The sequence below is a fragment of the Astatotilapia calliptera genome, chromosome 6, assembly GCF_964374335.1.
Source record: "Astatotilapia calliptera chromosome 6, fAstCal68.1, whole genome shotgun sequence".
In the NCBI taxonomy this organism is placed as follows: Eukaryota; Metazoa; Chordata; class Actinopteri; order Cichliformes; family Cichlidae; genus Astatotilapia; species Astatotilapia calliptera.
The window spans coordinates 7616772-7633821 of NC_137427.1; the positions used below are offsets into that span (position 1 = coordinate 7616772).

The 17050-nt window shown below is 39.8% G+C and overlaps 1 protein-coding gene across 1 annotated transcript in view; it reads right to left on the reverse strand.

Annotated features, from left to right (window-relative positions):
* LOC113023676 (neuronal acetylcholine receptor subunit alpha-3-like) overlaps positions 1–5607 on the reverse strand; it is a 28691-nt gene extending 23084 nt beyond the window's left edge. The window contains exon 1 of the mRNA XM_026169931.2: positions 5343–5607. Within this exon, the coding sequence (XP_026025716.1) occupies positions 5343–5400 (58 nt within the window). The 5' untranslated portion in view covers positions 5401–5607. The remainder of the gene's footprint in view (positions 1–5342) is intronic.
* Between the last annotated feature and the right edge of the window lie 11443 nt (positions 5608–17050).

Below are 17050 nucleotides of genomic sequence, written 5' to 3' on the forward strand. Positions count from 1 at the left end.
GCATCTCAGTTTGTCTTTTGACACCACTGCACAGCTCTGTTCTTTACCGTTTAAGCGGATCATCTTTTTGATGGGACTCAAAAAATAAGACAGCTACAGTGTATGATACAGGGGGAGGGGGGGGGGGGGGGATATCCTGGTTTGAGTTAACAACATATACACTTAATGGACTCAAAAGTAGAGAAGCAGGAAACAGGAGACAAGCTGGTGTAGAGGAATACCAGACAGATAATGCTTATTGTTAAAGAAGAGACAGTTTTATTGGCCGTGTGAGAGGCTGGTGTAAGAGTAAGCCATTTAGCCTTTAGCCTCCCCTGAGCATGCAAATGCTTTTAAAGGAGAGTGAGAAAGAATGAAACAGAAAGGAATGGAGATAGACGAGGGTTCTTTTTTATGTACAATGCTTATATGGTAAACACTGTATAAAGCTGAAGTGTTTATTTTTCCTGTGTGCCTGTAAACTGAGCTGAAATGCATTGAATTTAAGTGACAGAGATTAAGTGGGAGTGGAAAAGGAGAGAGAGGAAAACAAGAGAAAAGACCGATGAGAGGAAAAGAACCTGAGAGATTAGTGAGTGAGAAAGAGGCGAAGTCACAGAAAAGTGAGAGACAGGTGCAAAAAGCCCAGGAAGATAGGATCGTGGAGCAGTGAGTGTGTGTGTATGTGTGTCCAGTTAATGGAATACCATGAGATGTGACTGATGCCTTTAACAGCAAAGGCTCCACACTTGTATTCAGGCAAAATCTACAAACAGCTTTGTTTGATTTGTCTTTTTTATTGTATTCTTTTTGTCCCGACGTTCTCAGCAGATGCTAATATTGGTCAAGCATAGCTCTTTTTGAAGGACTTATGACATTCATGCTCGACTGCACGCATTTCGCAGTTCTCATCCATTTTTAACTTTTTTCACCTTTGAAATGAGCAGATCTAATAGAAATTTCCCTGAAGGCATGCTCACAAAAAAACTGGGTTACATGAATTTGAATATGTTTCATGGAAGAAAAGCGCTCAGCCTTTGTAGTTCAATATCTCAGTGGTCCTTTGCTCATTTTAGCATGAGCATTTTGTCATTATTAGGTGCGAATGTGACCCTGACCAGGAATGTAAGTGCCCATATATTCCTTTCTCTGGATGTGGGAGAAATATCATTTTGACTTTGGGCCATGCCAGAGTGAGAAATATTTTACATGCAAACTGAGAAGCCCTTGTTTGATGTTGACAGGAAGTATCTTTAGCTCAATATTCCATTAGAAAAACTGTAAAACTGTAACATAAAGGATCGCATTTATCCACAAAATAAGTTTTAACAACTGACAATGGACACATTTTCACAAACATCACCCGAAGCCTTCTACTCTAAAAACTGAACTCCAACAAACAGGTTCAGCCTTTATGAAAACCGGCGGATGTGAAGCGAGGGATGCAACATGAGGTCCTCTCAACACATTTATCTGTGACTCAGTTCATATTTAGCCACGCCCCCTCTGCTCTGTGTTCTGCGCTATAAATGTTACCGTGATATAAGCCTCGTTACCACACAGCTGCAGTCATGCAGGCACACACAGACACAAACACACACCTTATCACCACAGTTCACTGACCGGATCATCAGTCATGCATTCAATTACATTATGAGAATAGCCTTTATTTGAATACAAGGGGCAGTGCTGTGACTATATGCAAGTTAAAGTAACACACAATAGTAGCACTTCTGAAATCACCAGAGGCAAACTAAACATTGCTTGCTTAATTGGTGTTTACAGTTTGTGTGTTATCCAAATATATGGACACAACTGCAGCTAACGGTATGGTTACATAAGTTTTTCCACGTTTTGCACATTCACAGCTTTCAAAAAGGATGAATTCATGCGAGTAATATTAATCAGTGTCACAAATCACTAAAGACCATTACCACTGCTAATTTGAGATTAGGTGCAGCTGTGGCTCAGCTGGTAGAGCAGGCCATTTACTATTTGGAAAGTTTGTGGTTCATTCCAAGGTTCCTCCAGTTCACGTTGGACAATATACTGAACCTTCTCAAGTGAGATGTATCCATCAGAGTGTGAGTGAGTGTGTATGAGACAGATAAAAAGTGCTTAAAGTGCATAGAATAAAGCACTGCATGAATGTGTGTAAATGGGTGAATTTGGCTTGTAGTGCAGAAACGCTTTGAGTGCTCAGAAAAAGCAGAAAAGTGCTATATATATATATATATACCCGTCCATTTACCAGTACAGAAGTTTGTATTCTGATAGTGTCTCCAAACTTAGTGCAGACTTTGTGCAGGCTGACTGAACACAGGGTCAGAAGTGAATGTTGAACTGCCCATGAGCCAGTTTTGGCTGTAGATTGTGCTGAAACAGAAAAAGAAGACGAGTGCTTTAAAATGTCCCTTTCTGAAGTGATGGAGTAAATGTTTGCGTGCCCAGCTCATCCAACTCATCACTTGGTCAGAGGGGAGTAGTACAAAGCAAGTTTTATGGGTCAGGAAGCTATGTCGAGCTTAAAGTCAGAGTTTTGTGTGTCATGAAAGAGGCTCTATTTTTTTTTTTAACCTGGTTAAATCACCATGGTAACTTGTGCTGAATGCATAACCTGCTCAAGAGCAGAGTTTCAGTGTAAAATTGGAAGTGCCATGTTTTTATTTATTTTTTATGTGCAGTATGTATTTTGTCCTGTTGAATGTATTTGTGCAACTTGTTAAGCAGGAACTACAGTACCATCACAAATGAAACCCAGCTGTAAAGTTACAGCCTACAGCTTTACTGTGCAGTGCACATTCACTGAAATGTGCACATATTCAGCTGGTGATGCAGAAAATATAAATATAAATATATATAAATATTTTTTATATATATTTATATTTTTAGACTGGATTCTAAGCTTAGAATTGTGCTGCCAAGTCTTTCTTGTTTACTCAGCTGGAATTTCAACTACTAGAACACGTACCAAGAATGCCTTTTCCAGCAATAAAATGAATTTCGCTTTGATCTGCAGACAAACTAAAGGAATTTCCACGTCTCTGTTTTCAGGCTATGGCACAGTAACCTTTAATGTTTAATTGTATCCAATTTAAAGTTCAGAGCTCTAATCTGCAGCAGCTCCTCTTAGAAACAAACAGTGCATTCTGCATTCAAATAATTAACTGGAATAAAAATTGGGGGGGTTTTTTACCGCCCTGTGCACTAAATCCCAAGATTAACAATTTTCGACAGCATTAATCTTGTCTTATTTGCAACAGGATTTTATGATACTGTTATGTTTATGTTCCTTATAGAGTTTCTCTCAATTATATCATCATCTCTGATTGGAGGAACCAGCACTCAGTGGTCTCAGTTTTGGGACTTTGTAAAAACATGGGATTTGGTCATTAAATTATCACCAGGGAACGTGACATTTAATCTGATTATTAGAATTAATTTGTGTTCCTAAATTTATTTAAATGCCCCACATTGAAATTTTCCTACACTGTGAAGGATGAAAATCAGCATCATCTTAGCAATCTTGTGAGATACCTGGTCAAAATGCTTCAGCTTCTTTCTTAGAAGCTCACTGTCTTTAGAAGTGTTTATTAAATTTAGTTACAACAACAGATGAAGGGTCAAGTTTAGTTTTTTTCCAAAATTCATGTGACGTGATTCAGGTACAGGCGTGATATGGACTTGGAATAAAGAATGTGTATAAAGGCTGATACACCATAAGAAAGTCTGCCTGCCACCATGCATAAATCAGATAGCAAATGTTTACATTAAAGCTTGGAAATGCTGCAGCATAATTACTGTCGCTGAATTTATTTCACATAGTGGCTCCAGGTCAGATCCAGGCTCTCTGCTCAGCTGCGGTCAATGATTAAGATACTGGCTGCATATCAATAATCACAAATTCTTCCTTCCCTTTCATCATTCCAAGTTGGATGGCATCCTTATCTCCTTTCCTTGAGCCTCATCTCAATGCCTTTCCTTCTTTCTGCCCTGCCTACCCCTTTCTCTTCTTTCCTACTCTCTTTCATCCTTTATCCTGGCTTCCTACTATTTCTTCCTTCCATTCTCATTTCCTCCATTCCTCCTCCTCGCCTTGATTTCCTTCTTATCTTTGACATTTCATTCCTATTCCCTTCTACCCCAGCTATCTTTCCTTCTTTCTTCTATGAATCTTTTTGCACCAGATCTTCCCTCTTTTCCAATCTTTCTTCTATCTCCCCTCCCTTCTTTGTTTTCATCTTTATCTTCTTCCCCCCTCTCTCTCTCTCATGGCCCTTCATCCATTCCTATCTTCAACCCTTCATTACCCGATTTCCTCGCTTCCTCACTGTCTAGCTTTCTTTCCTCCTTCTATCAGTCATTTCTTGCGTCCTCCCTCTTTTCCTACCTTTCTATATATATTTTATGAATCTTCTCTGGACAAAGCTGCTCTTGTCTGAAAAAAAAATACACTTTTGTATGTTTTAGTTTAGTCGATTATTTTTACTGCTAGTTGAAAATAGCTTAATGATTATAAGTTTAACTTTATTACAACAATCAAACGAGCCTTCAACAAGATAACTTTAAAAGTATCTCGTGCTAAATATGTAATGTTTTGTACCTATCCTTTGCTACAAACTATAAGAACAAACAAGAAATGAATACAACTTTTAATTAGTGTCGTAATTGGGGTGAAACGAAATAGGGTCATCAGATTCATCCGAAGACACGCATTGCTAGGAGGGTTTTTATCAAACGCCTGCAGCAGACCAAGCCCCCTCCTCCCGACTAAAACCTTTATATCTTCTTTCTGTGTGAATAAACAAAATTGGCACAGGCCTCGTATAACCTCCAAAAGTCTCGCTACCTGTAAACGGGGAAACGGAACTGTAATCTGTTTTGCTTAGTGAAATCACATCGACCCTTTTAAAACAAAATTAGCATTCATCAAAATTCATTTGCCTTTCTCCAGATTTTTCCGCATTTCGTTTTTGTTGACCTAGTGTTAGAGTCGTAAGAAAAGAAGTTTTAGTGCAAAAACCTAAAATTAATGTTTTGGCAGGAAATCTTTTGCATATTTTGACGATATTTTTGCTAATTATTCAAATGATAAAAACGAGAAAAAGTTTGGAGTCGACATAGCGATGACCACAAAGCACTGGAGGATGGCAGAAAAAGACAAAGTTACTAAAAGACGCCTCGGAGAATGCACAGTAATTCAGCCTAATCACCCCAGAATCACCAAGTTAACTATCAAGACACTGACGCGCAGAGAGGCTCCAGTGTCCTGGAGCCTTGAAAACCATGCAGCCAAAAATCCTCATGCGTCTGTAATCTGCAGAATATACTATATAACTCTACCTTGAATAAACGCCACTCACCTTGCGCCTTCAAACCCACGAGTAAAAGCAGCAAAGTCCATCTCTCCACAGACTGCATCTCTCCCTCGTGTCGTTTGGGGATCCTGTTCACTTTTTTCCTGAAGGAAGCCTGTCTCTTTAATCGATGAGACGAGAAATAATGTGAGAGGGCGTGAAAATGTGCCTCTCTCCCCTGGTGTCGTCTATCTCGCTTTGTCGGTGCGCTCCTTCCTGATATGATCCCAACTTGACTTCATACGTCCCTCCCCTACGAGCGCAAAAATCTCCTCTGGCGCATCCATACGGATCAGCACAGGGAGGGAAAACCGTCCCAACATGCGCAAAGTGATCCCAACACTGAAATGTCAAAGATCGAAGAGGATATGAACCTAAACTTAAAAGTATGACACATTCAAACTTAAGTGCCACACGCATAATATGCTGTAATGGTTTTTGGGGGGCGCTCAGTGTGACATTGTCTGATCTGATCCAGGTCCAACAGTAAAATCTGCGGATACTTTATCTCATTCCAGCTGTTACATATTGGTTAGAAAGTTGCACGGCACACGCAGGACAGAATGATTTGTTTGTGAGACGGTCAGTGAGTTTTAGTGTGCGCTCTCCGTGGTGCTGAAGTGTCCACACAACAGCCAGTTTACTTTATTTGACTCATTTTTAGCCTTCACGGCGTTTTCTTGTTTGAAATAACGTTTTGGAGCACGTCCGCATAAACCAGCGAGTTCGAGAACAAGTACTGCATTAATCCAGCGAGTTTGCTGAATTCCAAAAACTGGAGCTAGACCCCTTTGCATGCTGTGTCTTCACCCGACCACTGAAGTGCAGCACTGCGCTGTTCTGAGGAGGAAAGTTTATCTGCTCGGAAGCATGCTTCCTGCCGCTAACATTATAAGCTCCCCAGGTTTCTGTTTACCAGCGCTGATTAAGTTTAATTTTAGCCCATGATTTTACACGCTTGGTTTGACGTCATCAAAGAAAGTCATTAAGGAGAGGAGGCTTAGCGGAGCAGTGCTGAAGTGAACTGAGCCGACACAAAAGCCTAAGGTGAGTGGCGAGAAAGGGAGTGACACATGACTCTGAGACATGTCCGGGTGCTGCACACGCGAGCTGTCCACACCTGCTTGGGGACACAGACACAAACACACAATGGCGAACAGATGCTTCCTTCAGTCAATATATAGACAGAATGAAATATAGTTTGACTTAAAGTAGAGCATCATTTCCACATCAGCCCCAAATATACTGAAAGTATATCCTACTAAGATGTGTCGTTTGCTCAGAGGACACCGTCACTGGCTGTCAGGACAGTCTTTTCTACCTTACTTTTAAAGAAATAACTAAAAACTTACCTTTTTGTTTGTTTGGTTGTTTGTGATAAGAAATAAGTTACCCTTTAAAGGATGATGAGTAATATTAAAAAGATCTGGAGTCTTTTGTAGCTTTAAGGGCCCTTAAAGCAGCAGTTCTGTTTTAGTATCAGAGCATGCTTAATGCTCGTAGTTTAATATGATTTCAAAACAGACTGCACGTGTGTTATAATGTGTAAACTTTTAATGCCCTTTGACCTTCTGACATTTTAAAAGCAAGATCTTTTGGTCAAGGTTTTTGTATTGATATGTGGCTGTAGGCTATTGAGTACCAAACCAAAAGTCTTTATTAACAAAAAACTATTGAGCCAATGTATAGATCAAAAAGTTTATTAATATTACTTTATTTAACCCAAAATTACAGAGAGGAGAGTTTGCAAGACACAGTTACCTTCTAAAGCAAAACTAGAGATGACCCATGTGTAACATGTTTAAAATTGTGTCCTCCCTTTTAGTCAAACTCATCCATGTGATCTAAATAATCTGCAAGTCCATAAATCACAGGTGCATGCCTAAGTTATTGCTTATGCAAACACATAAACACACTTTGTCAGGACCAGCCTCTCACCCCGAGGCCATATCATATCATTAATAGTGTTAAAATTCTAAACAATGACTTTCCTATTTGGGAGCTGTCACAGCAGTCAGTATCCCTTCATTTCAACACAAGCAGTTGTCAAAACACTGTGCAATTCTCCTTCTTTTGCTTTCTTCTGCAGTTGGAAGGAGTTTACTGAGTCTAATCCCTCCAGACAAGCTCCACATAAAAAAGGACAGATGAAGAAAAAGAGAATAAGCACAACGGGGATAATGTGCTTTTGCTGTTGCTGGTGTCACCATCTGACAACTGCTGAGCTCACAGTGTGGCGTCATGACACGCTTGTCTTCGCCAGTCTTATTAGTGAAGCAGTTTGGAGGAGGAACTAGGTGCGAGTCAGTGTTTCTGCCAGGATTGTTTAGCGTGACGCACCACAGCTTGTTCCAGTGTTCTGCCCAAGGCAATGTTTAATTCATGTGTTTCCTAAAAGCTGGATGCAGACGTCTACAAGCCATTAGTGTCATCCTCTTGTGTCCGCTCAGCGTCATCCATCCATTTTCACTTCCTCTCTTTCAGTCACCATCTCAATTCACCAACTTTCAATCAGTCATTTTCTGGCCTTCCCTTCATGCTTTTCTTCTCCCTCAGTCCTCTTACCATACTTGATTTTCTTTACTTCTCTCATTCACCCATCTCCTTTCACCTCGTGCTTTTTTCCCTCTGCACTTGCTCTCATTCATATAACGTACACTGGTGCCATCTCTCTTCCTCCAGTGAAACATAACACAAAAATATCTATCTCCCTCGCTACAACTTTTAGACCATGTTGAATTATTCACATTCACATATCTGCGCCAAATCCCTTCAACCTGAGAAAAGTGCTTTTATTTTCAACCCTAAGTAATGAAATCTGGATTGCCCTTTTCTACTCTCTCTGGCGTGGTCGTCTTGCAGAGGTGGGTTTAATGGAGCAGAGATGATCAGAGTTTCTGGAAGCTGCCCAGACGCAGGGAGGTGGATATCATGTCTTCCCTATATTGTGAGAAAGAAAGAGCAGTATAGTATGGTACAGTAAAGAGGTCAGGGCTGCAGAGAGTACAGTTTCTAAGAAGTTCAGTTCTGCTAAAGAAACAGCAATAGCCTTTCCTGCAATGGCCTGCATGCTAAAATAATGCATAACACATGTACATTGTGATGTTGTAATGCAATAGATGCAGTGAGTCAGTTAAAAAATGACTAAAAGTGGAAAATTGTTTACATTTTGGACTATCCAAAATCTTTTATATGCACTACGTGAAGTTACTCTTCTTTTCATGTGTCTGAACTATTATAGCAATATGGCTTCTTTTTTTTATTTCCACATCAACAGTTCTGCAATTGTGCTGTTTTATATCGGTTTGCCAGTTTGTTAGGTACACTTGTATCACAAAAGTACAAGAAGTTCTGATCAAATATTTGCATCTAACAATATATAAGAAGATAAGAACTGTGGCCTATCCATAGATTTACTGACTCATTGGACACTTAGGTATACTTGTCCGAATACTTGTTAAGGGAAATAACTAGTCAGCCAGTCACAGCAACTCAAAGCATTTAAGTATGTAGGTATAGTCATGACAACCTACTGCAGTTCAAAGCAAGCATCAGAATGAGAAATGAGATGTAAGTGACTCTAAATGAGGTTTGTGTGTTGTTGTCTGATGGGCTGGGGGTAGTATGTCAGAAACTCCTGATCGACTGGGCTTTTCTTGCCATCTTTAGGGTTTATACAGGATGGTCCAACAAAAACAAATATCCAGTGAGTGGAGTTTATTGAGCAAAAATTACTTATTGATGTCAGAGATCAGAGGAGAATTGCAAGACTGCTTCAACCTTATAGAAAGGCAACACTCACTCAAATAACCACTTGGTATAGCCATGTGCCACTCATGTTAGCTAAGAGAAGGAAATTGAGGGTTTTTACATGGCCTCACCAAAATTGGATGGTAGAAGATTGGAAAAACATTGCTTGGTCTGATGAGTCTCAGTTTCTGCTGAGACGTTCAGACGGTGTGGTAAGAATTTGCCCTAAATAACATGAAATTTTGACTCTATCCTAGTTTGTACCAATGGTTCAAGCGGCCAGTGATGTTAATGGTGTGGGGGATATTTTCTTGACACACTTTGTCTCCCTTAATGTCATATTAATGTCATTTAAATACCACAGCCTGCTTCAATACTCAGAAGATGGGTACATTTTGTGACATGGCACATTATCCTTCTGGAAATAACCATCAGAAGATGGGCACACTGTGGTCATAAAGTTCAAATGATCTCAAACTGGTTTCTTGAACATGACAGTGCATTTAAATAGCCTCCAGATTCACCAGACCTCCATCGAATTGAGCACTTTAGGAATATGGTGGAGCTATATGTGGAGAAAACAAATCAGCAGCAACTGTGTGATAGTATCATGTCAACATCGAACAAAATCTCTGAGGAACCATTTCAGTACCTTTTCAAATTAAAGGCAGTTCAGAAGGCAAAGGCAGGGGCTCCAACCTGGTACTAGTAAGGTGTACCAAATAAAGTGTCAGTAAATGTATGTACAAATATTAAATAAGAATTAAAAAAGAATTTCTTGAAAGTGAACCCTTTTTTTATATTATGTTCAGCAATTTTTTCTGCATTCCTTAATTATCTCTTTATATAATCAGAATCAGAATATAGAAAGATACAGAATGTAGACTAAAGTAGATTTTGTTGAGACTGAAATCACAGTGCTGAAATATTCTGTGCAATTTTTAAAAAGCCCCATTATTTAGCGGTTTCCCATGAAATTGTGTTAAAGCTGAATTAAGTTACTTCTTGTGTGCAAACAGAACATTTCCTACTGCTGAAACAGACTTCCACACTGCTGCTGTGTAAATGAAATAAAACCAAAAAATGCCGCGTGAACAAACTTGTTCATGGTTGTTATTCTTAATTATTTCTAACCGATTTTTAAAAAAAAAATTATTCATGCAATCTTTTGCATCCTGTTTTATCTGAAACGTATAAAATAAATATACAAATGTTCAACTACATCAAGTGGTTTTAAGAAGATGTTTACCTGTAATCTATCAAAACAACTGGCTGCATCTTAATCAAATTTCACTACCAGTGCCAATGAAAGCAATCTCATATTCGAATAAAAGATTAAAGGCTTAATGCATACACCTACACATACCTACAAACGAACATCTGTTCATTTGTCTTCAGTCATTTGATTGACTTACACAGATGTAGAGCTTTACATGGTGAGTGTGCTGTTATGTAGCTGTGTGGTGTGTAATAGACCTGCATAGGGAGACTTCATGCCATCTGCAGAAGTCATACTGTATGCTGGAGCCAAACGTTTGCTGGACAGAAACATGTTCATACTCCTGTGGTTTTGTGCTGTTTTTGCAAAACTAATTTCCCCAAGGACAGTAAAATGTCATGTGGTCTGGTACATTATGTCAAAAAAAAGGGGGTTGCATATACTGAGCGTAATTGCAGTGAATCAAATTAAGGGCAGTCATTTTTGCCCCAGTTTATCCATGTAAAAACTGAGCTTTCCAATTTAAAAGTGATATTCTTTCCACAGTGTGATACTCTTCAAGTGGGCACGCGTAAACACACACACACGTCTTTGTGTGATGGGATAACAGTTCAGAGAATGTAAACTGATTGGAACAAGTTTGAAATAAGTGTGGCAGCTCACCAGTTGGCCAACAATTTGAATGTTACAGCTTGTGATTGCGAAGAAAAAAGTATCTGACACTCACTTGTACTCAAGCCACAGGCAAGAGGAATGCTTAAACAAGCTCAAACCTCTGTTAGTACATCATAAGTGCTGTCTAACAGCACGGCACTCATTACCAACTGCAGAGCTGGGTATCTTTTATTCATCGCTGTGGCTGCAAAAGGGGATAGGAGTATAATTAGAGCTCAAATGTACTGTCAACACTGGGGATGTTTTCATATGTGCTGGTTATCCAAAATGAACCGGAAAGCTAAAATTAAAACTTGGCTGCCAAGTACAGAGATGCAGACTGTGAAGTATCACGATGGATATGTCTTTTAAATATTCCGATTATGCTCTGGCATTTGTTCTAACACAGAACAACTGGGCGTCCAGTTTTCACCATGAATTTACTGCTCAGTGGGGTGTTTTCTGTGTTTGTGTCCTTTTGGTCATCTCCAGCCAGCACAACCATACTCACATGCACAACCACAAGCATGCAAGCTGACACATAGGCCGATCAAATATTGTGCGCTGCTGGAAGCGGGTTATCCGGTGCGACAAGCTGACTTAAGCCATCAAGCTTAGGATGCGATATGTAGTGGAGTCACAAAGACACAGAGAAAACACTAAAAATATTATACTGCAGGGTCATCTGGGAGTGACCCATTGTTGCACTGGCACAAGTTGATTGTGCTGGCTGTTCTCCAGCTAACATTTGCACTAAATTGTAGAATATGCTGCACTTGTGTACTGCAAAATTAATAATTCTAGCAGTACTGACTGTTTCATTTTCTTAAGTGTGACCAGTTGATTTGCAGCTCCACAGCAGTAAAGCCAAATTGTTAAATTAGTTTGCTGAACAGCACAACATACAGGTGCAAGCGTGCAAACACAGGAATTCACGCTGAAGGCTGGTTTCTGGCACACAGCTTGTCCCATGTTCTTAGCGATTTGGGCGTGTAGCGTGAAAAAGGACAGATAATTGGGTTTATCACCGGTGTATTTTTAGTTCCCATTTCTCCACACGCAATTTACAAAAGAATGAAAAAGGGTGGAGGAGGGCTCAGAGCAGAAATAGAGAGAGGGGAGGATAAGGAGGAGGGGGAGAAGAGGAATGGAGGTTAATAAATGGAAGTAGAAGAGACAGGGAGAAAACAGAGAGAAGGAATTGGCCACAAAGATGGAGTCTGGCATGTGTCCAAGTTTGGTGGAGTGTGTGTAAAGGAGCAGCGGCGTTTCCGCCTACAGGCACTAGTGCAGGTAGACAGAGCAGAACAAGCCCTCTGCATGACTACAAGGGGGCCTGACAAACCGTGCTTATTTAGGAGAGCAACCGGAGGAAACTTTGGCAACAGAGGGAGACAGATTTTCCACCGTGATGTAGACCTCAGCTAATACTGCCAAACATCACACGGCATAGAAGTGGAAATATGCTGGTCACTGCATGCTTTGAGACACCTCATCATAGATGAGATGATGAAGCAGGTAAAAGTAAATGCTGGAGATTTTTTTTCAAGAGATGTCCTGGATAAGAAAGGCGGAAAGAGAAAATATACAAAAAAATATTAATTTAAATTTTAACTATAGAATAACAGCATTGCTTAAAGTTTGTGTTAAGTAATAGGTACTAAGTAAGTAGTAATAGTAAGCTGCCAGTAACAGTCAACAGATCCTTCAGGTAGCCACAGGTGTGATTTGTATAAGATACCATAAAGTAAATTCCTTGCATGTTTAAATACTGAAAATATTGTTGCAATTTTATGTTGACGGACAGCTGTTGCTGTTGTGAGAAATGCATCTTACCAAATAAAAAAATGGACAAAAGGCTTGGCGTGTATGGGTGTGTGTGCTGGACAAAAAAAAACTGCTGATCTGAAAAGCTGGCTTCACTTAAATCTGCTGTGGGCTAGCTCAGGACAGCTCAGGCCAGCTCTGCCAGCGAAGATGGGATAGGGTGAGCAGTGGCTGATGGAGAATGGCATGAAACGAAAGACATGGAATCAGTTCGGATAAAAGGCACTGTCCTGGGAAAGTGCTGGTCTGTTAAAAATAGTGATTCTGTTAAGAAGTCAGAGCAATAGCAGGAAGTGAAGTTCAAGGAAGAATTCAGCTCATATCATCCATGTCATGTATGTATAATAATTCATAATTACAGTTAAAAATGTCTCATTCTGTATAATTTCTTTTCTAATACATAAAATACATAAAATATGTATGTCAACATTGCGTGTTGGCCTTATTAAGCTCCAGAGTAGTTACATCAAATGAAATTCATTCATCTGAACTGTTTTCATATTTAAATTTCTACAAATAGATGTTTTTGTATAAATGACATCTACGGTTCCTCCCCCAGGGAAATTTTGAGCATCAGACCCTTCATTTCCTGCATTCTGGTGACTCGTTGTGCATCAGTTTGTTTCTCTTCTGCATCATTTCATGAAAGAAATGTTTAGTTATATTAAGGGAAACACAAAAATCAGGCGCCATAACAGCTGAAGATATGCTGGTGTATAACGCAATGGAAATCTCTGCAATTCTTTATTGTGTTCAAAGACGTATTCTTAACTATCTTAGCCCTATCCTATTTTTGCCTGATCCAGATGTTAGATCACATGCTCAGAGTCCTGTCTTTATTTCAGATTAGTTTTGGTCTGTTGCCAAACCAACATGATAATAGTTATCCTGACTGAAGCGGTGTTCTTGGTGTGTGTTCTGCGCTTTAGAAGCTGCAGTTCCAGCAGTCTAAAAGAGATTCACAGTTAGCAGTGCTGTAACTTTACGGATGGGCATCATTTGTGATGTTAGCGAGGTACAGTCTAACAAATTGCACATATAAAACTCATTCCCCTGACAGAGAATTTATATTGCTTAAAACATGCTGGAAATAAAAGAATCAGTAAAAATGTGACCCTTCCAGCATCAGCATAGGCTACTACGGTTATTTAGCCAGAAATGAGAGATGCTTTCATGATACTGAAGGCTCTGGATTTAAGTTTGACATAGCTCACTAAACTACGAATCTTGCATCATAGTTTAGCCCTCAAGAAATGTGAAAAAAAGTCATAAAAAGGAACCAAAAACAAAGACAAAGAAGGAAGCACAGCCGACCAAACACTAAAACTCCAGAAAAACTATAAAAATGAAACAGCACCAGTCTCCCAGGCACAGTTTACACAGTTACTGCATTTCATGCCAATCATCTGGATAATCCACAGATGTTCTGGAAAAAAAAAATAGGTGTGGACAAATTTATGTAAGCATTAAGGCATATTTAGGAAAAAGGTAATAAAATCTTAAAAAAAAAAAAAGAAGTGTGTTGAAAAGATGTTTGCATGTGGTGTTGTGTTATTACCAGTGGTACAGGAACATCTACGGGGATAGAGAGTAGACAGGATTCCACTAAATCTGGATGCAAATGTCATGCAGTCAGTTAATGTGGAGCTAAAAAGAGCATCTCTGCAACCTCAAAATCCACAATGAACTTTTAAATGGCACTTACAGCCCTCAGATTTGTGTAGGCAAGACTTGTCTGCTTTCTTATGAAATATGTAGCCTAACGTGCTTTTTACTCTTGCTGTAATGGTTTTGCAGACTGTGTAAATGATAAAATCTTTTGAAAGGCAAGCCATTTCATTTAGGCTGAAGGAGCAAAAACACAAAATCCAAAACAAAGTCAAAACGAAATAAAACCACAAAATCCACAGGGCTACACAAAGGAACTGTACCAGAGAGGATAAGAGATGCTGCAATAAACAAGAGGAGAAGACAGGTTTCAGGAATGGCAATCACAATCACATAAACTCACAATACACTGGAATAAAAAAAAACAGGGATTCAAAGGCTCCACAAAGAAAAACATCTAAAGTTTAAAACACCAGTGAAACAGAAACCCAAAGTTAAATATTAAGTAAGAATACAAAATTACACTGAATCCATCTATTTGTTTGGTTGTTGCTTTTTAACCACAATACAATACCCTCTTCTTTTCTATTGATTTGTTTCCATTTTCTGCCACTTATCCAGATCCAGGTTGCAGGGGCAACAGTCTAATCCAGAGGTAGGCAACTCCAGGCCTCGAGGGCCAGTGTCCTGCAGGTTTTAGATGTGTCCTTGATCCAGATGACAGATGATTTAAATGGCTAAATGACCTCCTCAACATGTCTTGGAGTTCTCCAGAGGCCTGGTAATGAACTAATCATTTGATTCAGGTGTATTGACCCAGAGTGAGATCTAAAACCTGCAAGACACCGACATTCGAGGCCTGAAGTTGCCTACCCCTGGTCTAAGCAGTGATACCGTGACCTCCTTGTCCCCAGCCACTCCTCCGAGGGACAGTAAGGCATTCCCAAGCCAGCCAAGAGACATAATCTCTCAAGTGTGTCCTGAGCCTACCCCAGAGTATATTCCCAGTTGGACATGCCCAGAAGACCTAACCGAGGAGGCATCCAAGAGGCATCCTAGTTATGTTCCAAAACTGCCTCTAGTGCAGGGGTGTTGAACTCCAGGTCTCGAGGGCCAGTGTCCTGCAGGTTTTAGATCTCACCTTGGGTCAGCACACCTGAATTAAATGATTAGTTCATAACCAGGCCTTTGGAGAACTTCAAGACATGTTGAGGAGGTCATTTAACCATTTAAATCAGCTGTGCTGGATCAAGGACACATCTAAAACCTGCAGGACACCGTCCCTCGAGGTCTGGAGTTCGACACTCCTGCTCTAGTGTGTGGGTATGCAACTCCAGGCCTCAAGGGCCTTTTGTTATTGAGGAGTAGAAGCTCTACTCTGACTGAGTTCCACGCTGGGCAACAACACACAATACTTAAACATACTGAAGAGTAAAAGTTTTCATATTCACTAATAAAATCCTAAAACATGACCACTTCATTACATTTCCATTTACAGCACATTTATTAAATTCCACTGAGCATCATTACATTACACAGTCGAAATCTATAGAATGACTGCTGGCCTGCTCCATCCTTGTTTTTGTTTATCACACGTCTGTCACCGTCATGCTCCAGTCAACCACATATAGGTATTGCTTAAACACACATAGGCGCACGCACAAAAACACACAAACCAGAGAGGCAGAGTAAATATGTGTTTTGTCGATAACTGTCCACCAGAGCAGACTCACAGCATTGCTGATGTGCTGACTTCAGGACTTCAGTGCTTCACTTTTGCTGAGATAAAGAATTTGGGCCAGTTAAATCTTATCGTTGTCTATTATGTGTGTGTGTGTCAGTGTGTGTGTTCATTCATGTTGTAGCGCACTAAGAGTGACTGCGCACGCTGTCTTCAGAGGCTCCTGGTTGTTAGCTGGTTATGTTATTTTTACCTGATATTACCTTTTTGTTGCCAGATGTTGTTCACAAATTTAGGCATATGCTGTCAGCAACACACACATACACGCACACCCTCAGCAGAACAAAAGCACATTAGTGTATTAGCAAAGCAGCTTTTCTCTTTTTTCAGGCTGAGGAAGGAGGTGCACTCTAATACACAACAATCAGAATGTCCATTAACAGGATGTGATCCTGCATGTGGATTCACTTACGGTTTGAGCTAAGTTTTAAAAAGGGTTTTAACTCAAGTAATTGTGTATTTGTGTGTGGATATGCACAAAAAATGTCACAGTGGTTTGCTTTATATCAGCAGTGATACAGAATAAAAATAATCAAGTCTTAAAGAGAAAATTGGTCTGAATATGTATTTTTCACAGAGACACAGAAGACTGCTGTCCTCTGGCACTGTTTGATCAAAACATGAAGAAAACAAGTTTGAGAAAATGTTCACCACATTAGTGTCACTGTAGCAACTTTTGAAATGTATAAAAATACTTGGGCCACTTTCTGTCAACCTTGCCTGCCCCCTTTCTGAGTACAGAAAACCTCCTTTTATGTTATACTGTCAGGGCTCTGCTTGAGAATGTCAGCCATCCCATCTACAAAAGCAAAGAAAACCCACTGTTTTTCACCTCCGCTCTCTTACGTTGAGTGCTTCTATTACTTTTACCCTGAAGTGCAAAGCTCCTGCTGTCAGTTTTCAGCTCAGAAGAAG